Below are 25,250 nucleotides of genomic sequence, written 5' to 3'. Positions count from 1 at the left end.
CACTTCATTTCAATCAATTTGAAAATTTTGACTCGTCTGAACTGCTGAATTTAACAGAATTCTGACGAAATTTGATTTGGAACTGGACACATAGAACATGTCTAGTATCTTGGGTCTTTGTGATATACAGGTCCTGGGTGTTAAGTAAAATTCATTCTCCAAATAGTATTTTTCCAATATGAGTATTGTCTATTTATCATATGGCTAATACATTCCTTAATTGTATGAGTCATTTTCAAATTAATATTTATAATTGTTTAATCATAGTGGGTGTTATTGTGGTAAAATACATTTGTGTATTTTTGCCCCTGAGGGAAATGAAGTGGTTATGGTGGAGCACCGTGCCTAACGATAATGACATGTTTATGTGACCTTCATATTTGCCCTATTGTCCAACATTTAGCATTCTTTGAAAATCTCCCACAAGTCCATGCGGGAAGAAACATTTACTAATGGCTGTACATATCACTCCAAACAATAATATCTTAAAGGTTATTCAAAGCAGAATGGATTTTTCAACCTCAAAATGCACTACGCCTGTCTCTGAAACTGTGTGTGTGTCTCCGTCTGTGCGTCTCTTCTTCTTTTTCTCATTCTCTTTCTCTGTGTGTGTATATGCCTCTCTTTTTCAGTCTCTCTCTCCCTCTCTATGTATGTATGCGCATACCTCCCATCCCAATATTTACAATGGACAAAGAGGGACACTTTAAATTTAGGTGTGTTAGAGGGGATGTGACCAGCAGTGGGTCTGTTCAGGCCCAGAGGAGGCGGGCTGAAAGCTAGCCGGATAGGAGGCATGTGTGGGTGTAAAATGGGTGTGGCATTTAGGTTAGGGGTTTGGGTGGGGTTGTATAAATAACGGACATTTTGTCCCCTTCACCTCAGCCATCTTAAAAATAACGGCAAGGTGACAATTTCTCCCCTGTTTCCTATCATTTATTGTTGCTTTTGCTTACCCCACGGCCAGGAGCATGGATATCGATGGAATCCTTGCTGCTCTTCGGGCTGAGGCCCTCCAGGACGGTGGCCGGCACCTGCAGGCCCAGCTGGTAAGGCTGCAGGGTGCCTCCTTGGTAGCTGCTCCCTCTGTCGGCAGCCAGAGTACTCCGCGCCACCGGGCGCGTCCCCCTACCCGTTACAGCCACTCGCGGGAGGGTCGGGTGAGGGGTAGGAGCAGGAGCCCCGTTGCCGGCCCGCGCGCCAGGTCCCCCGCGGCCGCGGGCGGCAGCGAGTCATTACAGTCTGTCGCCTCCTCCCCGAGGCGGTCTAGAGCTACCCGTGCGGCTGCCGCTTCTCGGGGAGGTGATGGCCGTCCCGCGCCGGTTCCTGCTCCTGTGATCTCGCGGGCCTCCAGGAGGTCGGCCGCGAGATCACTTTCCAGCACAACGTTGGCGGCGACCCGGGCACCTAACAGGCGCTCGGCTCATGGCGGATCTCAGGCGGAGCGCGAGCAAGTTAGGTCGGCGGCCGGCCCTTCTTCAGGAGTGGTGAGTAGGCCGCGAGGCGGCAGGGCAACCAGTAGGGGGTTGGGGGGTTCGGGGGGTCGGGGTATAGAGCCAGGTCCGGCTAATCGTGGGCACAGCCCCCCCCCCTTCTCATCCTCCCCGCTCTGTCTCCCCTGGCCCGGCCACTACCACACTCCCATCAGCCTCATCCGTTCAGCAGGCACTCCCATCAGCCTCATCCGGCCAGCATGCACTCCCATCAACCTCATCCGGCCAGCATGCACTTCCATCAACCTCATCCGTCCATCCTGCACTCTCATCAACCTCAGCCGCCCATCAAGCTCTCCCAACACTCTCTCCTGCCCATCCTACCCCCCTTGGACCCCTCCCTATGGGTCTGATGCCCTCTGCATCTGCCCCACCGTTAACTACGGCCCATGCTGCCCCCTCTGGGGCTCTTTCTGCCATGCCAGATTCACACACAGTTTTTTCCACTTCTGCGGGTCCCCAATTACCTGGGATGGGTGGGCAGGGTTCTTTTTCACCTGTCCTGTCTTCACAGGTCACCCCTGGTCGGCTGACAAGTCGGTTCCCTGATGCTGTGACTGGTGCAGTGCTTCCTGCGGTCGCAGTTCCCTTGGGGCCGTTGCAGCCTGGTGGGCATGTTGAAGTCCCGCTGCTACCTTCCAATTCAGCTCCTGCAGGTGAGTACTCCGGTATAACGGGGTCGGGTTTGGGGGGCGCTGGCGCAGGGGAAGTGCAAGAATGGGGTTCTGTACTCCAGGCTATGAAGCAGGTTTTGCTAACCCTTGAGCGGGGATATCGCCCCGGGGCCTCCCCCCCGGTGGCTTTAGATAACCAACTTCGGGCGGGTTGGGCAGGTTCCGCAGGGTCTGATCCTTCAGCAGTTGCGGCGTCAATGCCCGCTAATATGACACAGGCCCCCAGCCCCTCAACCTCGGCGTTACTGACGGTGACGCCGGAGACTGCAGGGGGCACGGCTGGGGACGCCGCTGCTCTCTCGGGTTTGGGGGTTGCTCCGGCCGCACACGGTGCGGCGTACATGTGCTGGTCAGGTCCTCTGGGCCTCCATCTAACGCCGGAATTGCGCGCGAAAATAGATAAGGGGGAATTTGTTGAAATTTTTTCTCTCCTCCCTATGGAAGATCTTCCCCGGGTGGACGCTGACGCTAAAGAATCTGAAAAGGACAAAGAAAAGTTTCGGTATCGGAAGATTCCGAAAACTTTCGGAAACTGGATCCGAGCTTTTTCGATCTTAGCCAGCGTGATAGGTGAGAAGACTCCCACCAAATGTTCTTCCCTATTTTGCTACCAGGACGTGATATGGAACGCTTGTCGGGTGTACGGCGGGTTAGGGTGGTGGCGGTATGATGAGCAGTTCCGCCAACGTTTAGCGGTTCGGCCTTCCATGGGCTGGGATCAAATGGACATTGGCTTGTGGTTAGCTATCATGACCCGCCCAGCCTCACATCAAGGGGGCCTGTCGTCCTTTCTTGGGGGGGCCGGCGCGGGTTCTTCAACCGCAGCGTCGGCCGGTCAACGTAAAACAGGCTGCTGTTGGCAATATAACGATGGCCAATGCAAATTCGGGTCTAGTTGTCGCTTCAAGCATGAATGTTCGGGGTGCGGCGGGTCCCACCCCGCTTCAAAATGCTTCAAACGAGCCAAAACTGGCGACAAAGGGGACTCCGTGGGCGCTAAGGGCGAAGACGCCGGTGGACGTCGACGCGATGCGCCCATGGCTAAATCGTTATAAGAATAAGAAGGCGGCTGCCTTATTACTGGAGGGATTTGGGCAGGGGTTTTGGATCCCTCACCGGCCTCGGCAGGTCTCCGGTTTTTGCAGAAACCTGAGATCTGTTTCTGAATATCCGGGGGTGGTCAGGGAAAAACTGGCGAAGGAAGTAGCGCTGGGCCGCATGGGGGGACGAGGGGGGAGGGCTGATGCCTCGGTAGGGCGTGTACCCTAGAGGGTTGGTGGTACGGTTGGCAAGGACTAGTTCAAGTTAAATAATGCTTATACCTTGTTTTATTTATGGTTGGTTTTATAAATATGTTTGATCAATTATAAATAAAAGCTGTGGCCTTTTTATACCACACATATGTTTCCTAGTTTTGATTGGGTTAAGGGTTTGAATGGGGGGGATGTATTGTGTCGCACCACACGATAACCGCTACCTACACACATGATAAATTGTAGGTGACTTACTAAGATTATAAAATGTAACTTAGAAAAAAACAATGTATTTACACAGACTGGCTTTGTAATCACATTAATTATATTATAGAGACACATTACTAGGAGTATTATTGCTGTGGAGCTCTGTTATACACTCAGACACATTACTGGGAGTATTATTGCTGTGGAGCTCTGTTATACACTCAGACACATTACTGGGAGTATTATTGCTGTGGAGCTCTGTTATACAATCAGACACATTACTGGGAGTATTATTGCTGTGGAGCTCTGTTATACACTCAGACACATTACTTGGAGTATTATTGCTGTGGAGCTCTGTTATACACTCAGACACATTACTGGGAGTATTATTGCTGTGGAGCTCTGTTATACACTCAGACACATTACTGGGAGTATTATTGCTGTGGAGCTCTGTTATACACTCAGACACATTACTGGGAGTATTATTGCTGTGGAGCTCTGTTATACACTCAGACACATTACTGGGAGTATTATTGCTCTGGAGCTCTGTTATACACTCAGACACATTACTGGGAGTATTATTGCTGTGGAGCTCTGTTATACACTCAGATACATTACTGGGAGTATTATTGCTGTGGAGCTCTGTTATACACTCAGTCACATTACTGGGAGTATTATTGCTGTGGAGCTCTGTGATACACACAGACACATTACTGGGAGTATTATTGCTGTGGAGCTCTGTTATACACTTAGACACATTACTGGGAGTATTATTGCTGTGAAGCTCTGTTATACACTCAGACACATTACTGGGAGTATTATTGCTGTGGAGCTCTGTTATACACTCAGACACATTACTGGGAGTATTATTGCTGTGGAGCTCTGTTATACACTCAGTCACATTACTGGGAGTATTATTGCTGTGGAGCTCTGTGATACACTCAGACACATTACATGGAGTATTATTGCTGTGGAGCTCTGTTATACACACAGACACATTACTGGGAGTATTATTGCTGTGGAGCTCTGTTATACACTTAGACACATTACTGGGAGTATTATTGCTGTGAAGCTCTGTTATACACTCAGACACATTACTGGGAGTATTATTGCTGTGGAGCTCTGTTATACACTCAGACACATTACTGGGAGTATTATTGCTGTGGAGCTCTGTTATACACTCAGACACATTACTGGGAGTATTATTGCTGTGGAGCTCTGTTATACACTCAGACACATTACTGGGAGTATTATTACTGTGTAGCTCTGTTATACACTCAGACACAATACATCAACATTTTCCTTACTTGCTCTCTGACTGCTAACAATCAATATAGCGAATATAGCTGCGCACCGGGATAAATATGATCACTGTTATTATCACTTGCAGAAAACTGCGAGTTTATAGAAAACCCAACACGAGATCAGCAAACATGCTAAAACAGCACTAATTTGTGAATGAATTAATGTTTATGTAATTTACTAAGAATGCGTGATGCGTGTGGCAAATTACTAGCTGGTACTAAATCCCAAAACGCTGGTAATTATTTAACGCCTAGCTTTCTATTTACATTAACCTGGCACATGCCTCGCGTTACGCCCTGTATTAATCCATAGGATGATGGGAGTCATGGTTGTAGGGCGGGTACTTTCTATCTCTTTGTTCATCATTACTTTCACTTTCATTGAACTGTTCTGTCTTCAGGAAATGAAACTAAGCATTCAGGGGAGTGCGAGGGGGCGGGGGGAGTGTGAAGGGGGGGTAAGCTGAGATCTGATTGGATGTAATTAACTCAGATCTTTGAATAAGTGTCTCAGAGCTGAAGGTTAATGACACTGTATCATTTGTTTTTACGCAGCCCCTGCACCAACGGCTCCAGAACATATGTGCCTTTCCTGGTTAAATACTTTATTATTATTATTATATCTCCAAAACACCTTTATTGCTATTAGCGGTTGGTGCTTTTATGAACAAAGGCTTTTGAGCTGCTGAAGAAATGCTGTTTTCGCAAGTTATCTCTGTGATTGTCTTTCTCACAGGATGTGAAGTGGCCTCAGGTAGGTAAAAACTGAGAGGAAGTAGAAATAGACCAGACGTGTATTTTTAAGGCTGTTTCTGTTTTTATTTCCGATATTACCTGTATTTACCTGGATACACAGGGTGGTGGTGAGGGGGGTGGGGAGGGTGAAAGTCCACACCTGGATCCCACATTGTCTCCATCACTGGATGGGAGAAACCCGTTGTCAGGGCAGTGTCAGAGCGGTTACTGTATACTGTAACAATGTTTCATTCACTGGTTGGTCCTCAGACATAGTGGGGGGTCTAGAGTTGGGATTTGGGAAGGTGATGACTTCCCTACTTTGTATGATATCGGAGTCCCTTAATAATAGGGCAGGAATTTAATTTGAATTGATATGTCTCTACACCAGGGCTAGATAACCTTCTGCACTCCAGATGTTATGGACTACACCTCCCATAATCCCCTTACAGCCATAGAGCTAGCAAAGCATCAGGGGAGATGTCGTTCACATCTGGAGTGCCTAAGGTTGCCTACCCCTGCTCTATACTATAGATCAGCAAAATGTCTGTTGTATATCTAAATTGTGATAAATAAAATCCTCCTGTTGTATCATAGAATTGCTTTTTTAATTTTGAATTCTCTCAAGGCTTCCCGAATCTGCGGTAAATCAACCTTTAAACTTTGCACTTATTGTTCATCGTTTTACTGTGATAAGACAAAGTGCGCAAACAAACCATCTGTCCATGGAGATATTCGCTCCAGGCTAACCTATTGTCCTGTAATACAATACTTAGTACATTAGAAAAATAGAGACAAACGAACTAAGCCCTGCACTCAAACTCCCGCAACTCCTGGGCAGCAGCAATGACTATAGTGCTCATCAACCCCAATACATAGAATAAAAAACAAATTAAAAAAAGAAATGGAAAAGAGTTGGGAATAAAAATATAAGACTTGGGCACTGGCTAAGTGGCTATCAATGTTAAGCCTCACAGCCCCCACTTGATCTCAATACATCGCTGTAATTTGGAATAAATGGGGACCAGAGACACAGGGATCCCCTACCACCCTCAAATCTTACCTCTGACGGTTTAATTATCGTAAAGTGTCGACTTTTTGGGCCGAATTTAGAGCGGTAATAGAATGGTTCAGGTTTTTTTAAATTAATAAGAGGAATATTGAATGAATTATCATCAATGCAAAATGTAACCATTATTGATTATTGATTAAAAGTTAAAAACATACATTTACTGGGAAATTGGGTGTACTGCTGCCAAAAAAACCCTCTCTAAATTCTTTAACTAGTAGGTCATAGAAAGGAGGGAGTGTGGAGACATTATTAATGTTAATTAAAATAGAGAGAAAAAAGACAAACTGGTTAAACAACACAACCCTGCACCTTAATGTCAACTCCCAAATATATATCCAGTTATTGAAACAGAACCCATACACAGGCGGGCCGCCCCCTGGTTCACGTGTTTATACATTAGGGAGTTCTCTCTAACTCACCACGTGTGAGAATCCAAAGGATATAATTCATTTTATATACTCTCTCTCTATATATATATATTCTAAAATATGTATTTTATGCTTTCCCCCAATATTGTGTAAATACTAATTTTTGAATATTCCACTTTTGGAAAAAATCCCCGGATTCCTCTGCAGCAATGGCACACTCCACCAGGAACCGGCTGAGATCCCTCGGCTAATCTTCGCTCTCCTGTATGTTTCTATCATTTGCTCTGGAGTGAGAGACAGGGGAGGGATTGAGCTAAAAGGCACATATTGTAAAAACAGAGGGAAACAAACCTGTAAATAAATATATCTAAAAAACAGGATGGCTGCAGATCTTTTCTCACACTTTAGATAAATATACATGCTATTCGCTAAACACAAACGTGTCCAACTTTTGGTGAAAAAAACATTTGATGAAACTGGTTCAAATCTGACTGCAATGGTACTTTCTCCTATTTACTAAAATAAATTCTGGTTGGAATTCCTTCAACGCATCTGCGACCAAATTCTGCTGGATGCTCTTCTGAGTTTAGCTTAAAATAGGTGCATTTTTCCCATAACCCTATAAAACCGTAATAATATCGGAGATATTTAAAAAGCACCAAGACTGAATGTGAAATGGTTGAATACACATTTGCAATTTATCATGCATTTGCTTTTAACGAGCAAATAATAACGTATCAGTGCTATTTGTAGTAGAGTTAAATAACCCTAGGACCTAGGTGGTGCAAGGGTAACCCTTTGTAGTAGGTGGCCAGCACAAGTTTTTATGCCCTCAAAGTATTTGCACCACTTTTCTTGCACTAAGAACCGCCCACCCAAAGCCTATAGGTGGGGGATTGGAGATGACTATAGGATGTCCATCCCACCCTTTATTATTCAGTAATTACCAACCCCCGTCCGTGTGTGGGGGTGACACAGGCATCTCCTCTGGCTTCTATTTAATAGACACCACCCATGGCCCGTGGTGGGAATGGGACAGTGTGATGCTCCCTCTCGGTTTATATTTTAGAGCCTCCACCTGCTGTTCCGTGGGGGTCAATAGGACATCCCATCGTGTTTTATTACATGTCCTCCACCCACTGGCCATGGGAGGGGGCGGGGGATGGACTGTGACCTGTCCAATTCTCTTTATTGGATTTCACCCCTCACTCGATGCTCATCGTCTAGCTTGGTGGTTGATTGGTCCCATCCCCAGACGATGGGGTCCGTCTTATAGCTGACTGCTCACTGTTTAGTAGATATGCCCTCCACTCTCCTACCACCATGCTGCAATGTATTGAACCTCCCTGACCCCATATGCTTTATTTTTATTTTATTTTTATTGGGGCAGCTGACTAGCAAGCACTGGGCAGCTACTACTTTTTTTTTTTAGCCATTTACCTGCTGGTTGTTAGACAAATAGTTTGGATTTTAACAATCCTGGTCTGGATTCTAGCTGTCTGGCAGTATTTGGTTCAACTGAAACCAAGCCCAACTTCAGGCTCGTTCAAAGCCTGTTTTGCGAAATGCGGACATTGTTAAAATACTGTGAACGATGTATAGATTTTGCAGTCTGAATGGCCCCATACAGCACCAAATGGTTTTGCCCCGTTTGTTAGGAGTAAGTTTGGACCTTAACGAATAGTCACGACAGCATCATTTTTTAAACTGTCCCCTCGGAATGTGTCCTTTAATATCTGTGCAAAATCTGGAAATACAAGGAGTTTAGAGAAAAGCCCAAAATGTAATTAATTTAATAATAATAATAATAATATATGATATCTTGAATGTCTGAGCCATTTAAAAAGCTAACACAAAGTACAGGCAAATTATTATGCTGTGTTAATGTTAAGATTTTGAAAGGTTTCACTTCACATTAACACCCCAGTATCTGCTTTCGTTATATTATACATTATTGAAATGATTTCATACTTTTTGTTTATTATTTTCAAGCATTTACCGAAGGAGCTGTGAGGTTGGCTGGAGGGAACGGTACAGCCCAGGGCAGAGTGGAGGTGTACCATGATGGACAGTGGGGAACGATCTGCGATGATGAATGGGACATTAAGGATGCGTCCGTGGTCTGCAGAGCTTTGGGGTTCTCTGGGGCCATCAGAGCTGAAATGGGAGGAGTGTTCCCACCAGGTAATTTATGGACAGTCTCTTTCCTTTCTTCCAAGCTGAGGTTGGGTTGGTATGTCCAACACTCTTTGCTTTACCCACAGGATCGGGTACCATCATGCTCGATGAGTTGGCTTGCACTGGAAATGAGACATCGTTGGCCGACTGTGCTTTCAAAGCCTGGGGTTTAAGTGACTGTAAGCACAGTGAAGATGCTGGTGTGGTTTGTTCTCCAGAAGAAGAGGGTGAGTTCCCAAATCCTCCTTTCCCTACTCTTTCACACCTTGTCTGCTTGACACACAAAGCGTAGTGCAGGTTCTACCTGCTTTTTGTTCAGAACTGTGGTAGAAACTGAACCTTTCTTCTTCCACTGGAGATCTCACATCTGGTGGAGTAACAACTAATGATAAAAAGTTTTTTTCAAACCAAGGCGTATGCGATAAGTTGTTTGTAAGTTTACCATAGTTATTTAATCCTGTGGGGACTCTGAAGACTTTGACTAGTTAGATACATCTGTGCTGAATCTACAAGAACTCTCCAGATGTAACACCTGAATATCGTTGTCAAATTGTCTCCAATGTTAATGAAAATGTAACGTCAACAAAAAAATGCTTTTTCAGCAAGATCAACTAGTGTGGAGGAATGTCTGTTAGACAAGACCAAACCTGCGTAGCACCACCTGGGGACATAAAGAAATATTCACATATTCCTCTTTTATAAACCATAGCCATCGACAAACACGGCAAGTGGATGTGAAAGTTTCACAAGGGAGTGAGTATTTGGTCAAGTGCCATTGTTACATGAAGATCCTCCACCCGGCTGAGAGTAGTGGTAGTTTTGATGTGTAGCACTCTGCATCCAAGGATCAATCTGTTTATGTAATAACAGACTCTAAGAGTCAAGGCTTACTGTTGCCACAATGAATGCATTGATGGGTATTTGCTACAACACACAATACGATCCAAGTCTATTTCACACCTGAGAAAAACTGAAATGCAGGTGTAATATATCTGTCCTAAAACATTATGCTTCCTTACTCCCTGCTAGAGTAGCAAATGTTCTGTAAAATAAAACCTATTGGACAGATGAATGTATTTGTGTTTGTTGCTGTACGATTTCATAATAATCATCAACCGATCTCTTGCAGAAGGAAATTTCACGGCTTACACCCTGGATAACTCCTGTGGAATCGGCGATACCCTGAGAGTTCTTTTTGAGAGCCAGAAGAACTGTGATCACTTTATCACGGTGGTGGGAAAAGATGGACTTGTGGCCTCCAAGGAGATCTGCACTCATAGACTCATTCTCTCACTAAACCCAGAGGCAAACTTCCTTTTGGGAGGAGAGGGCAACAAATTCACACTCACCATACAGGACGAATGTATTCCACAAGCGAAGATATTTATCAGGTGAGGAATAGAATAGATTTTCTGTCAAACAAATGTAAATCCAATCGGTTTACCACCAAACGAAAAAAAAAAAAAAAACACTGTAGAATGTGACAAAAAACTGAAGATAGTAGAAAAATTTAAAATTAATGTTTTGAATGAAATATTTTTCTATTTGCACTCTTTTGCAAATTCTACTAAATGTGTCTTTTCTGTCACCTTTTTTTTTTTTTTTTTTTTTTTACGGGCATTCATTGCCCCCAGAATCAGTGATCCGACACAGGCTCTGTTAAAAGGCCACTGTGCCCAACCCAGCCCCTGTTCATAAATACCCATTGGGTGGCTCTAAGTGCACGGGCCACCCAATCGACGCACCCACAGTGTGCGTGCCCTGGTGTCGCCGCCTGGCAGTAGTTTCCCCACTGGACAGATCTTCTAAATATTTAGTACCAGCAACTGGGCAGTGATTGCAGGCTATCTGCTTGAAAGGTAAAATAACAGGGGTGTTACATGGCCACCTCTTCCCTGTAGGAGTTGGGTTTAAACTTTAAATGAAATAATGGTAGGTGGACAGAACACTGGCCACTCCCTTGCCCCTATCAGTGACCTAAAATGGGAGTCTTAATGATCCCCCATATTTTTTAATTTTTTTAAAATTGTTTTTATTTTTTCTTTCACTTTTTTCATGTGACAGCTGACTAGCAAGCACTGGCCAGCCCCCGTGTGATTAACCCTCACAGTGGCAAATACTTTAGATCTTTTTTAAATCACAATATCCTCACATGTTAAATAGCATGAACAATGTCTGCATTTTGCAGTTCGGATGGTCCCATACGCAGCCAAAACGGTTTATCACGTTTGGTAATGGGCCATTCAGACTTTAGTGAGTTAGCTTCTTTTTTGGGGGGCCCCAGGACAGAAATTTAAGTATATGTATATATTGATTTGTGTGTATGTAGGTATGTTTGTATATATTATAACAGAAAGAAGGGATTAACAGGCATGTTCATTTATGTGCATAATAACCCCTCCTCCTCCCTCTTGCAAGCATTTCCACTATTTTCAATTTGGGTGAATTACATTTTGGGACACTGGTACACAAAACACATTAAGTGTGGATTCTCGGATGTGTGTAGAAATGAGCTCAGATACAGGATTTTACCCACTGAGACTCAGTGAAAGAATTTGAGCGATCTTTCTCCTGGTTTTGACCCATGAGAGGTAATGACTCTAAAGGGTTTAGCTGTCTCAGTCAGGTCTTGAGGTGAGCTTTAGTTAGCAGATAACTTATCTGTCTATGATGGTTAAAGTACTTACAAAATTGAATTACAGTTCAGCTTAGAGGATTTGTGGCATCCAAGAAATAACATTATTTTTTAAATTTTTTTTAAAGTGGGTGGCCCATAGTGGCCCTATATTCAGTAATATTTTCTAAAATAATGGCTGTGTTTGGCTTTATCTTTGTCATTAGATACTTCTACACTCAGAAAATCAAGGTGGCATTGTCTTCCTTAAAGTGTATCCACCAGATGGCTTCGACCTACAAGGTTAACAGTCTGAAGGAGTACACTGCCCAGTTCTTCTCCATCTTGATGTCAGATGATCCATCTTTCAAAAAGCAGCTTGAACTCCTTAACTATGCAGAGTCCAACTCTGACGCCAACCTGAGGGACTTGTGTCTAAGATACTTTGCTTGGAATTTCGAGTCCTTTTCTCAGTCTAAGGTTTGGAAAAATCTAGTATTTAGTCAGTTTCAGTCTCTTCTCTCCAGGTCAGATTTGGTTATTAAGAATGAGTGGGCAGTACTTGAAACTGTGGAGAATTGGGTAACTACCAATCAAGTGGAGGGAGATCTCTTGAAAGAGCTGATTGAGACAGTAAGGTTCCCCATGATGTCTCCAGAGGAGCTTCTCCAAGTTCAGGTGAATGTTTCCATGTATGAAAAGAATAAAATAATTTTCCAAGACAAGATCATTCAGGCTTTAATGTTCCACGCTGTGTCCTACGAGGTCCTAAACAGCTACGTGGACCTTTCTAAAGATGTGTACATACCCAGAATCTATACATCTACTACATGGAGCTCAACTGTTTATGCAAATCAATACTATGGTTACAATATTCAATATTTCAATACCCCAAGACATTTCAGTGCCCTACTTACATCCCAGTTGACCCAGTGGAATGTTATTTATGCATCAAACATACAGACGTGCTATAATTATGGAATTCCTTGTACGTCTGATTCACTACCTTTATTCAGACTCAATACGGGTAATATTTACCAGTACATTGTCTATCAGAATGTACTGCTAATGAAATGTGGTGGAACCACAGTCACGGGAATGGAAGTATTTAAGAATGACATGGCATCAGACTCAGCCACTAGTAATGGCACCAATTTCCCATGTACCTCGGGATCAAACACATACTCTGCGGTTATCCGTCCCATTTACAAACTCAACTAAAGTAATTCATAGAGTGTTGAGTGTCTACCTCGACTTATTATTGTCTTCTTTGAAAAGTAGAGTCATCGCCACTGGTATCAAAACAGCATTAGTTCAGAGTAGGGGTGAAAAACATGTACAGCTCCCATGATGCTTTGAGGAGCATTAAGGATTTACATTTTGGTTACCCTTTTTTTTAATACACACTGGTGCTGTATGAGTTTCCTTCTTTCATTGGGTGTAAAGGAAGCATGATATTACTTGGTATTTTTAAAAAATATATATATCTATATGATATATTTTTAAGCCACATAAAAAATGTCCGATGTCCAGCTTGGAGAATTTTTGGTGTGACATTCCCTGGTGAATTGCCAGTAACTTACGGCTGGCTTAATGAATAACTTGCTACTTGTTACGTTAATATGGATTTGTAGAGTCTATGTGTTGCTACATTTAACCAACCTGTGTTTTGTAAGCATTAAAAATGTGTATTAAAATATCTTTCTGATTAAAATCTGCTGACGTCTGGTCCTTTTTCATTCTCCAACATTAAGCACACAACTACTGTATCTGTATTGAACCAAGCAGAGCCCTAAATAATTTGAATCTCTGTTGGCTTCATGCAAGCCATATACGGGGCCTAGTTGTACTAGTGTTGCATGACCTCAGCTCCATTTGGCTCCGTGATGCAGAGAAGGATTAAGATCTGACAGGGTCCAAGGCTTGGGGCTCCTTCAAACTTCACATAGAGATGGGGAATACAGCCAAGCAGATTGATGGTCCCAGGCAGCCACGTAAGGTCACCTTACCGTTAAACCTACTCTCCAATGATGCTCACCCAAACCCAACGCAGAAAATACTGGGATACTTTGTAATTGGGCATGCTCCCCAATGAGTGTTAAATGACTATACAACACCCCCATTATTCCACTTAACCTCTGCAATCTAGTCGTGTATCTCTCTTCTATGCTCCTTGTGTGTGATATAATAATTGAATAATAATGGTATATTTATCTAATAAAACAGAGCGGTGTGTGATAAGGAGTGCCAACAATGTGGCAGACAGTTCTGTCTCTGATAACCGGTCAGGGCGGAAAGCTTTCAAGGTTTGATTTATGTTTCAGGGAAGCTGGCGTGATCACTTCTGGCCATTTAATGGGGTTTGAAGGAGCACTGTATAAAATACTGCATTCACTTTCTAAGCGCAAACAGATGAAACCGCCTTTCTTCGATCCCTTCTTTTGGGATTATCGGAGGCTGATGGTTTCCAGTATGGTATCATATATTGATAGAATCTACAGGGAGGAGAATTGAGGAGCAATGCGCCACACTGAAGGCAGAGGAAGTAGCAGTGACTGGGTTTGCCTAATGATATAAACGCGCCATACTGTATCGCGACAGATTGCGCTGTGAATCTTATTAAGCTGCCATTTTGCTCCATCAGGCATTGTAGTATGTTAAAACTGGTACTTTTTTTTAAAATTTACAAAAATATATCCAGCTAATGTCAAGTGCACCTTCATCTAACCAGACATAACATGTCAGTTTGACGGATGCCTGGTCAGACGCTATCATTTTCAACAAACCATATTATTATTATTAAATTTTGTATTTTTGTAGTGCATAAGATAGTACAAGCAGGCGATAGGTGCCCCCAAAAGCAATCCTCTAGCAATTTCCACGCTTAACATGCGGGGTACAAGGTTAACATGCACATTTTTATATTATGATCTAGTTTAAACATTCGATTGGGAACGTAAGTGTAAATTATAGTTGGGCTATGTCAGAGCACAAACACATTTTTATGAGCTATGTATGCTCAACAGTATAACAGTTGTAGATATATATATTTATGCTATAGATAAGTTTAATCTGAGTGTAAGCTTAGTTATTGATAGCATGAGTAATTCAGGTCTGGGTTAAAAGTCAAGCCAAAACGTTAGTTAACTGATCAGAAGAAACAAAGTGTTAATGCTAAGCGAGACTAACATATTATACTTTTATACATGCTATGGCTAATGACTATTTCACGCTGTAGATTAGATTAAAACAGGAGAGTTGATATTACTGGTGCTAACAGTAATGCTGTTATTATGCAGAGAACAGACCTATGCAAACACATGACATGTGCACAGTCGCCTTGTCGGCATATGCACAAAAAACCCCACCAATACCCATTACAATAAAAGACACTGACACCAGGGTTTTGGCAAAAGTATATCACAGCTTTTATTTATTATTATCATATATTATAAAGGTCATTGTCAACATCAGGCCTACGTTGGCCTGCACAATTACCACAGTTGTTTACAATTTAACCCCTTGACAATGACCCACCCCCACGTAACATAATACCCAAACATTGTAACATTTTAACTTAACGTGACCATTGCCACCAAAGGGCACAATCCATTGCCACCAAAGGGCACCACAAGTGTAGGGGCATACTGAGACACCCCTACACACCCTGGTTCGGAGCTACCTACGAGCTCGAACCTACCAAACCAGTCCAAAGGCCTAACTATTAGCCAAGAACTCCAAACTTTTCCCAACTTTACTCTCCATCCCCCGCCACAGCTCAGAGCTCGACTCCTCGAGCTCCTGAGCGACCCCCCCCCCCCCCCCAGGGAAAAGATTGCCCTCTGGAGGCCCTCCTGGAAACCTAGCAACAAAAATTCTAAGCCCACTTTGGAGAGGTGGACCCCATCTCACCTATAATAGCCCGGAAGCATGTCTTCCAACTCCCTGTGCCTAATTACAAGCCCCCCAACCGCTTCACATACGCCGCCATGACTTTGTTAACCTTACCCTTAATTTTCACCACCGCGGAGGGGTTCCGCGCGTGCCGCCAGTAAAACCTCGGAACCATTTCCGACCACACTACCATAACCCCTGGCACTAACTCCCCCAGCTTGTCCACATCCCTCTGCATACTCTCGATCAATACCTTCTGCGGAAATGACCCCACATCATTGCCTCCTGCATGAAGCAACACTATGTCCGGAACCTGATCCAACAGAATTTTACAAAACATTTCCGGACAGATAGCACTCTAACCCCAACCCCGGTATCCAAACCACCGGAGCTGCACCATGGAACTCGGAAAGCCCAGCTGTAGACCCCGATGTCAAACTGCATCTCTCCGATGTGCTCAGTATATATATATGAGTGGCCGACCACCCATGCCGTCCAACCTGCAAAACATAAAGCAACATAGTCAACCACAACACAACATTAAAGTAACAACTCCCCTTGAACCACCCATAGGCCTTACACCAACTTGTCTGGCCTAACGTAAGACCTGAACCTCAGGGATTCCCACCTGCCGATCTTTTTTACCCGATCATCACCCAAACCCAGTCTCCCGCTTCCGTAGCCGCGCCAATCCAAAAGGAATGAGTCCCAAATTGTCTTGGGTCCACTCCCAACTTTACCAACGCCTTCCGCAGAACCCTGAGGAACTGGAACTTTGATAGTGAAGAGCCGTCCTTGTGCTGAAAATATGAACCCCCGGCCGTCGCCTAGACTTCCTGGAAGGCCGTGGTGCATTTAACTGGGCACGTGCCCCCGTCTGGGAGCTCCCTCAATGTAACCAAGGTCCCCTTCCCCATTGTGTCCGTTTTGGACCGCCTCAGGTTGATCACCACCTTGTCACTCCACACCTCCACATCCACTGCCTGAAGCCCCCCCCCGCCCCTTGGCGGTTGCTGCTGACCAGCTCGCTGACCCGAAATGCCCCTAAAAATGCGAAACTAAAAACCACGGAGAACAACTTAACTTTGTATCCCGAAAAACACACCATGGGCAGGACCCTGACTACCCACTGTAGCAAACGACACAGGCCTCCTGGAATCCACTGACACTTTTCCCCTCCTTAGACCTTTCAGCGCCTGCCTCACCAGAAAGTGTTTTGTGGCGTCCTCCCATCCATTAAATTTGAACAAGAAAGCTAGCGCTGCCAGCTTCCGTCCTATCACCGCGGCCGAAGCCCCTGTGGTAACCGACCTACACACGAGCCACAACAGCGTATCCAACCGGGCCTCCCGTGAGAGCTGACCCCCCGACTGTTGCACAAGCTAGTCCCATTCCCCCCACACCTTACTGTAAGCCGTCCATGTAGCGGGCGCCAGGGAGTCCCTGATCAGTCCGCCAAGCATGATGTCCCGAGCCGCCACATCTCGTCTGGGCAAGACATCCCTTCCTCCCGCGCGCCAGGTGCCGCTTGCCGAAACCTCTCCCACTGCGAACGAGAACGCATCGGCAATAACATTCAACAGTCCAGGCACGTGGTGGGCCCGAAAAACAATATTAAATTGCATACAGAACAATACAAAACGGCAAAGGAGCCGAACCACCGGGATAGAGGACGCTGACAGCCCATTCACTGCGTCAACTACTGCCATATTGTCCGAAAAGAATACAACCTTCTTATCCCTCAACTGCGGACCCCATAGTGACAGTGCTATGACTAACGGGAACAACTCCAGGAACGCCAAGTTGCGGATCAGTGGGCTGACCCTCCACTCCTCTGGCCAAGTCCCCGTGCACCATTGACCCGTAAGCCCCGAAACCAACGCTACCCGAAGCATCTGTGAACAGCTCCAGCTCCTGTGACGAAGCTGCCGGCTCCCGAAAGAACACCTTCCCGTTAAAATCCCATAAGAATTCCCCCCAGACGTCCAAATCGGCCTTCATAGCCGCCGTGACCCGCATAAGGGGGTGCGGGAACCCCCCCCCCCCCCGTCGTCCTGGCTAGGAACCTGTTAAAGACCCTGCCAACTGGGATCACCCGACAGGTGAAGTTTAGCCGGCCTAGCAGTGACTGAAGCACCCGGAGCGTGACCTTCTTAGCTCCTCGTACCTCCGCCACTGCCTGCCGCAGAGCCAGCAACTTATCCTGCGGCAGCCTACACTCCCCTTTGATCGAGTCGATCTCCAAGCCCAAGAAACTCAAGCACGTTGTCGGTCCCACCATTTTGTCACCCGCCAGGGGACTCCGATAACGTGTGCCACCCATTCCAATGTCCTCAATCCCCTGCGGCATTCCTCCGATCCGGGAGGCCCGACACATAGGAAGTCATTCAGTTAATGGACTAGCATCCTAGTGCCTGCTTCCAGCTTCACCACCCATTCCAGAAATGTTCTAAACTTCTTGAAGTATGCGCACGATATAGAGCACCCCATGGGCAAACATAAATCCACGTAGTATTCCGCCTCGAAGTGACAACCCAGTAGGTGATGGCACTTCGGGTGAATTGGTAAAAGGCGAAAAGCCGCCTCCACGTCCGCCTTAGCCAACAACGCCCCCCGTCCTGCTCGCTGCACCAGACTCACCGCCTGGTCGAACGAAGCGTACGACACCGAACAAAGGGCCTTGTCGATGTCGTCGTTAACAGACGACCCCTTGGGGTAGGACAGGTGATGTATCAGGCGGTACTTGCCGGGCTCCTTCTTAGGTACCGCCCCCAACGTTGATACTCTCAAGTTAGGTAAGCGGGGCTCTCTAAACGGCCCTGCCACCCTGCCCAACTGCACCTCCTTAAGCAACTTTTCCCTGACCACCCCTGGAAATTCCCCGGCCGACTTCAGGTTGCGAAGTCGATGAGCCACTTCCCGGTCCCGAAACGGTATCATAAACCCTTTGGAAAACCCCTCCTCAAGCAACCCAGCATCTTCCCGGTTAGCGTAGTGGTTTAGCCAAGGCAGCATCGCGCCGACCTTCACTGGCGTTGCCCCCAGTGGCAGGGGACGCGGCCGAACCTCCGGGCCCCCCGCTGCAGAGGCTGACTTCCCCTTCTTAAAGCACCTGTGGAGTCCGTGACTGCCTCCACACCCGGAGCACTCGTGCTTGAAGCGACAGGTGGCCCCCCACTTGCACTGCCCCTCATTGTATAGCCAACAGTAGCCCCATTTCTGGTTGGCCGACACGACGGTAGAAGCGCCCGTGCCGGCCCCCGTCTGAAAGGGAGACGCTTTCTGCGCCATCATCAGTTTTATCCAGAGCGGTAGGTCCATCTGGTCCCACCGCATTCCCAGATTAGCGGCCAGTCGCTGACGAAATTGTTCGTCGTACCGCCACCACGCTAGACCCCCATACGTCCGATATGCTTCCCAAACCCCGTCCAGGTAACAGAAGAGCTGTGAACAGCGCTTCGCCACCTTCTCGCCCATCACGCTAGCCAAGATGCAGAACGCCCTTAGCCAGTTCCGAAACGTTTTGGGGATCTTCCTATACCGCCGTTTCTTTTCCTCCTCCTTTTTCGCGTCCTTTTTATCCTCCTCCTTGAGGTCCACCTTGCCTGCCGGCGACCGTCCTGATGTCCTTACTGCGTGGGATCGCTCCCTCCTGGAGGGTGACCGTCTTCGAGACCTGCAAGGAGAAGACATCCTGGGTAGGCTGGCCGGGGAAACCCTGCCCTGTCCCCTCTCGTCCTGGGAACTGTAACCCATCTCCCCTCTAGCCGTCCGCCCTCGAGGGGCAAGAGCCTGCGCAGCAGTCCGCATACCCTCCGCGGAACTCCCGCTCATGGAACTATCGTCCCGCTGCCTCCATCCCCTTGTCCTGACAGGGGGCACCCTACGCCGCCCCCGGGTGTGGTCAACCCCACAGGGGTCCCTGTCATCTCCGTCCGTCCCCCTCCGGTGGCTGCTCCGCGACCTGTGTCTCCTAGCACCTTGCGCACCCTTTGCTATAGCCTTGCGCGCTATCCCTTTGGAGGGTGCCGACCTCCTGCGCTGTCCCTCGCTGGCGCTCCCTTCGGATACGTCCCCGACTTCCTGAACAGCCTGTCGTCGTCCCCAGCCTAGTCGTATGGGAGACCCTGGCGAAGCGCTGCGCTCCCGCCCGCTGACTGGGGACACTCTATGGCGTCTCGAGGCGCTAAACCCTTCCGGTCACCTCTGCGCCCTAGCAGTCCCCTGCCTGCCACCTGCCACCCTGTCGTCACCAACCATGCCAGCACCGGGACCCACCCCCGGGGTAACCCGTGGGCTAGCAACTGAAGGGGCAGTAGCGTCAGAGGGCGACTCACCCGGGCGATGCGCAGCAGTTGTTCCTGTTCCGCCAACAGCACTTACCGCTCCTCCTTCTTCCGCTGGCCCGCGCTTGTAATGGCCCCTTTTCCAAACTCCTGTCACCAGCAGCCACTTCTCCTTCACTTCCTGTAAAAGAGGACACAAAAACCGAACGGCCGGCAGTATGGCTACCTCCCCGTCCAACTCCCGAACGTTCGGCAGTATTTTTACCTCCCCGTCCGGGAAACGAACGATCGGCAGTAGTATTACCTCCCCATTCGTCTCCCGAACGTTCGGCAGTTTCTGCCCATTCGCCAGATCTCCTACCTCTACATTCATCTCCCGAACGTTCGGCAGTTTCCGTCCGGTCACCGATACTCCTACCTCCACGTTAGCTCCCCGAACGTTCGGCAGTCTCCGATTCGGTTCCCAAACCTGCAGCTAGTATCTCCAGCCTCGCCTGACGGCGGGTTCGTGTGGCCACACTGCAATGGCGCCCGCGACCTCCTCCACTTGCGACCTTCTCGCCAGCAGCCTCACTGCCGCCCAGATGACCTCCAGAAGGGCCCCTCGGACGCCGGGAGCCCGGAACTGGGCTGGGGCTCAACCTCTGTAGGGGCCTCGTCCTCCTAACCGGCCTCTGACCCTGGGAGCTTCCTGAACTGGATGGCAGAGCCTCTCCAAGACTGTCCCTCAGCCACTTGACACCCCTCTCCTGCACAGCAGCCCGGACTCCTTCCAGCCAATCTTCCATCATGCTGACAACCTGCAGAGGAGACAAAAGAAGAAACAAAGCCACACAAATCCTGCTACAACAACAGGTAAGTGTAACTTTAGATTAAAAGTAATCCTTAGATCTAAAATGGCCACTACTTATACTCCCCTTATAACTCCACCCCACTCCATATCCTTAGGCCCATCCCTAACTACTGACCCCTAGATGGCCTGTCTCCTGGCAATGTCAAGGCCCACTCCCCTTAGCTACGCTGCTCCATGGGCTACATGAGCATACTTGTATGTAATGAACTGTAGGTTCAATCTAGCATATTATCAATCCAAACATGTGTAGGAGCTTAAGCCTGTTTTAAGTTATAGAGTGAGATAGAATATCAGCTATGACTAACAAAAACAATAGCAATAATAACCATAGCTCTGTGCACAACATACTGTGGAAACCAAGGTGGAGTCCGCCTATGTGGGTGGCCACATATTGCAGGTAAAGTCCTGAAGCCCGGATCAACCAATTCTTCTAATTGGAATTAGCAAGGTGATGTCCAGAAAGTCCCCTTCGGGGAGGTAGCGATGATCAGCCGACTCCCATGATCGGTATGTGCCCGGTCTCTCCACCAGAGTCCTGGGGGGCTTCAGTGTTGCGGGTCATATGGAAGACTTAATGCCAGGTCTTAGTGGTAGTCGCCTCAACATGCAGGTGTGTTGCTTTTTCCTCCAGGTTCGTGATGGCTGCGTGGTAATACTCTTGAGCGCAGGCAGGCAGATTGGCTCTTTAGTAGCTTTCAGGGTTCCGGTCTGTGGTTCAGGTTGTGGCCTTGTGTGGATTCCTCCGGGCAACATCCGTGATGGTGCTTTTGGGCAGAGGGTTCAGGAACTCTTCTAGCTCCACTCTCTCCCCAGCTGTGGTAAGAGGTGCCTTCATCCCCGGACTTGCCCTGAGCTAGCTGGTTATCCCATCCGCGATCAGGTCGTCAGGTTGCGCACATGGTTTGCGCACGGCGGCCATCTTGGGGGGTGATACTCAATGGTTGATCCACTGCGGGGTGGTTTCTTTAGGCCCAGATTGGCACATTAGTGGCACCCCGTGCAGACCGGGATAACCCCCCAGGGTCCAGAGGGGGGGGGGGGTCAGACGCCGACCGGAGACCTGGGAGAGCGGCTGTCTCGTCCCAGCTCAAGCTCCAACACACTCCGGGCCCCTGTCAGGTTACTGTTGATGCCAGGCAGGGTCTTGAGAGGTATCCCCGCGTACCCCAGCAGCTGGGGATCAAGTTAATCACCGATATGAGTTGCTGTTTGGGTTTGGCCTCCAGTTAGCGCCGATTTTTTGGCCCTGAAGCGGAAGCTCAGACACAGCATGTCTGATCCCGTCGGCAGTCAGGCCCCGCCCCTTCAACAAACCATATAATAAATATAAACAATTTAAGAAAGTCCTTAAGAAGTCCTTTGACTTCATGGACAATTGTTAATAAAAAACAATCACACAAGGATTCTCTGAAAATGCAGAATTTTGAATTTACAGTAAAGCTGTCATAATTCTGTCATTATTTAACATAAAAGATATTATATATATTACAGCCTTTGCGTTTTGTATTCTGTAATGCATGCAAATGTTTAAATAGTACTCTTCAGTGTATCTCTTGACTTTATTGCCCCCACCATTATAGTGAGGTGGTATGGAGGACAATTTTATTGGGGGCTGAGGGAGGGGGGGTTAAGTTGCTAATGGTTTGGGGACACCTAGCCACTGAGAAGGTTGGCCTAAAATTCTGGGTGGTTGATAATGGCATCTCGTCTACCCTTTAATGTTTACTTGTTTGCTGTTATATTTATAATATATGTTTAATTTTATTAGCATAACAATGATGCATCTATTTTTCTCCCTACTGAACCATTTGGCCTTAATTTCATTGTTGATTATCCCTTTGAATTTCCTGTAGCAAACTAAAGATTATACAAGCAACCTGTTCGTTTTACAATATGGTTATGTCACTTTATGTGTCTGCAGGGGTTCTCACCTGCTGTAAAGTAGAATGTTATCGAACAAGGATAAGTGCAGATGATGACTATGAACTTAATTGAGGGAAAGACTAGAAAATCTCAACTTCTTTTTTTCAGACAATAAGTAGCCCACAAGACATATAAGCACATTACACAACTATACGTTTTTTAAAATGTTGTTAAAAAAAAAAAAAGGAAATTTCATCGAACTAGGTTTTCACCCCCACCCCCACCCCATTAGATCAGTTGTTTTTTTACCATACGCTCCATGTTACTAATATGTGGCCTGTTTTAGTTCTTTAGTGTCCAAGCAGACTGTTTGTCATTCTATGATTTCTGCTGTTTGCAGCAAATTGTGAAGCGTGGTCCAATCGTTTTAGACAAGTTGAGACACTTGTGGTTTAAAAAAAAAAAAAATAATGCATCATTCAGCACAATTCTATACACTATTCTTAAAGATGTCTTTTGAGTTTCGTTTACTGAGATTAGTGAAAATTCAAGAAACAAAATTTTTCGCTGCTTGATGGTGCTTGGTGTAGGGGATATTCGACGGATTGTTTCTGGCTATGGGAGAGCAAGTTTAGATGGCGTCTGAACAGGATGGCTGCCAGGCTCCGCCCCCGGCGGCTGCAGCATTTAAAGGGCCGGCCCGCCGCGGCCGGTCCTAAAATAATTTTCGCCCCTGATGAAGAGCAACAATTCTTTTTTTCAGATCCTCAGAGAGTTCTTTGCCATGAGGTGCCATGTTGAAATGTGACCTGTATGAGAGAGTGTGAGAGCGATAAAACCAAAATTAACACACCTGCTCCCCATTCACACCTGAGACCTTGTAACACTAACGAGTCACATGACACCAGGGAGGGAAAATGGCTAATTGGGCCCAATTTGGACATTTCCATTTAGGGGTGTACTCACTTTTGTTGCCAATGGTTTAGACATTAATGGCTGTGTGTTGAGTTATTTTGAGGGGACAGAACATTTACCCTGTTATACAGGCTGTACACTTACTACTTTACATTGTCATTTCTTCAGTGTTGTCACATGAAAAGAGATAATAAAATATTTACAAAAATGTGAGGGGTGTATTCACGTTTGGGAGATACTGTATATATTTTGATACACCTTGTAGGAGAGTGTCACTAACAAGTTTACATAACATCTCCAGCAACATTTGGCACAATTTTGTCATCTGTTGCTTTTTGGTGCCCAAGCTGCATTTTCGAATACATGCCATTTTCTTTAAGCAATACAAACGATGTATGATTTTTTTTTTTCAGCAATAAGTGGCAGAATCTTTCCTGCTACTATAAATTTTGTGCAAAAAAAATTAAGGTATCCGCACACTCCTGATCACCAAGGTGCACCGGGCCTGAGGTAGGCCAGACCTCGCCTTACAGTTCTGAGCAAAAAAATGATGGTTCAGTCCCTCAATGTGAAAACAAATTAAACAGGTTCATTGGAGGAGAAACAAAAAGCAATGATTCGAGTCGACCCAGCTGGGCCTGGACCATCATTTCTTACTCAGAACAATACATTTTGTGGTATAAACTGGCCAAATTTGCTATAAAGAAAAAAGGGGAATTTTTATATCACTTTAGCAAATATCAAGTCAAAACAATTCGGCAATTTAACCACCACTTTCTAGAACACTTTGATAAATATCCCTCTATGTTCCTTGCACATTTTCTGTTTTCTTAGAATCCAGGTGGCTTGCATTGATGATATTGGAGTCTATTGTCAAAGTATTATTTTTATTATTTGTTATTTATATAGCGCCAACGTATTCTGGAGCACAGTACAATAGAGGGAATACAGACAACGTGTTGGTATCAGAACACCTTCTGATACAAACAAAACAAAAGACCCTTGATACTGATTGAAGGGTACAGTAACTGCCCACAAACATGCTGCAAAATATTTGAATTTTTTGCTGGGGAAATCAAAACATACAGAGTTACAGATAGATGTTCATGAGCACCAGTCTTCCTTATTCTGAAACATTAGGTTTTGTTTCTTGAATTTTCACTAATCTCAGTAAACGAAACTCAAAAGACATCTTTAAGAATAGTGTATAGAATTGTGCTGAATGATGCATTATTTTATTTTTTTTTAAACCACAAGTGTCTCAACTTGTCTAAAACGATTGCACCACGCTTCACAATTTGCTGCAAACAGCAGAAATCATAGAATGACAAACAGTCTGCTTGGACACTAAAGAACTAAAACAGGCCACATATTAGTAACATGGAGCGTATGGTAAAAAAACAACTGATCTAATGGGGTGGGGGTGGGGGTGAAAACCTAGTTCGATGAAATTTCCTTTTTTTTTTTGGAACAACATTTTTAAAAAACGTATAGTTGTGTAATGTGCTTATATGTCTTGTGGGCTACTTATTGTCTGAAAA

The 25,250-nt window shown here is 46.1% G+C and overlaps 1 protein-coding gene across 1 annotated transcript in view; it reads left to right on the top strand.

Annotated features, from left to right (window-relative positions):
• The first annotated feature begins 5,487 nt into the window (after window positions 1-5,487).
• Window positions 5,488-25,250, top strand: part of LGALS3BP (galectin 3 binding protein) — a 45,750-nt gene continuing 25,987 nt past the window's right edge. The window contains exons 1-5 of the mRNA XM_063456660.1: window positions 5,488-5,685; window positions 9,099-9,290; window positions 9,371-9,511; window positions 10,414-10,675; window positions 12,126-13,116. Coding sequence (XP_063312730.1) covers window positions 5,625-5,685; window positions 9,099-9,290; window positions 9,371-9,511; window positions 10,414-10,675; window positions 12,126-13,116 — 1,647 coding nt within the window. The 5' untranslated portion in view covers window positions 5,488-5,624. The remainder of the gene's footprint in view (window positions 5,686-9,098; window positions 9,291-9,370; window positions 9,512-10,413; window positions 10,676-12,125; window positions 13,117-25,250) is intronic.

The sequence above is a fragment of the Pelobates fuscus genome, chromosome 5 (genome assembly GCF_036172605.1).
Source record: "Pelobates fuscus isolate aPelFus1 chromosome 5, aPelFus1.pri, whole genome shotgun sequence".
In the NCBI taxonomy this organism is placed as follows: domain Eukaryota; kingdom Metazoa; phylum Chordata; class Amphibia; order Anura; family Pelobatidae; genus Pelobates; species Pelobates fuscus.
Note: the sequence above shows the minus strand (reverse complement) of the source record. Positions and strands in the feature narration are given on the sequence as shown.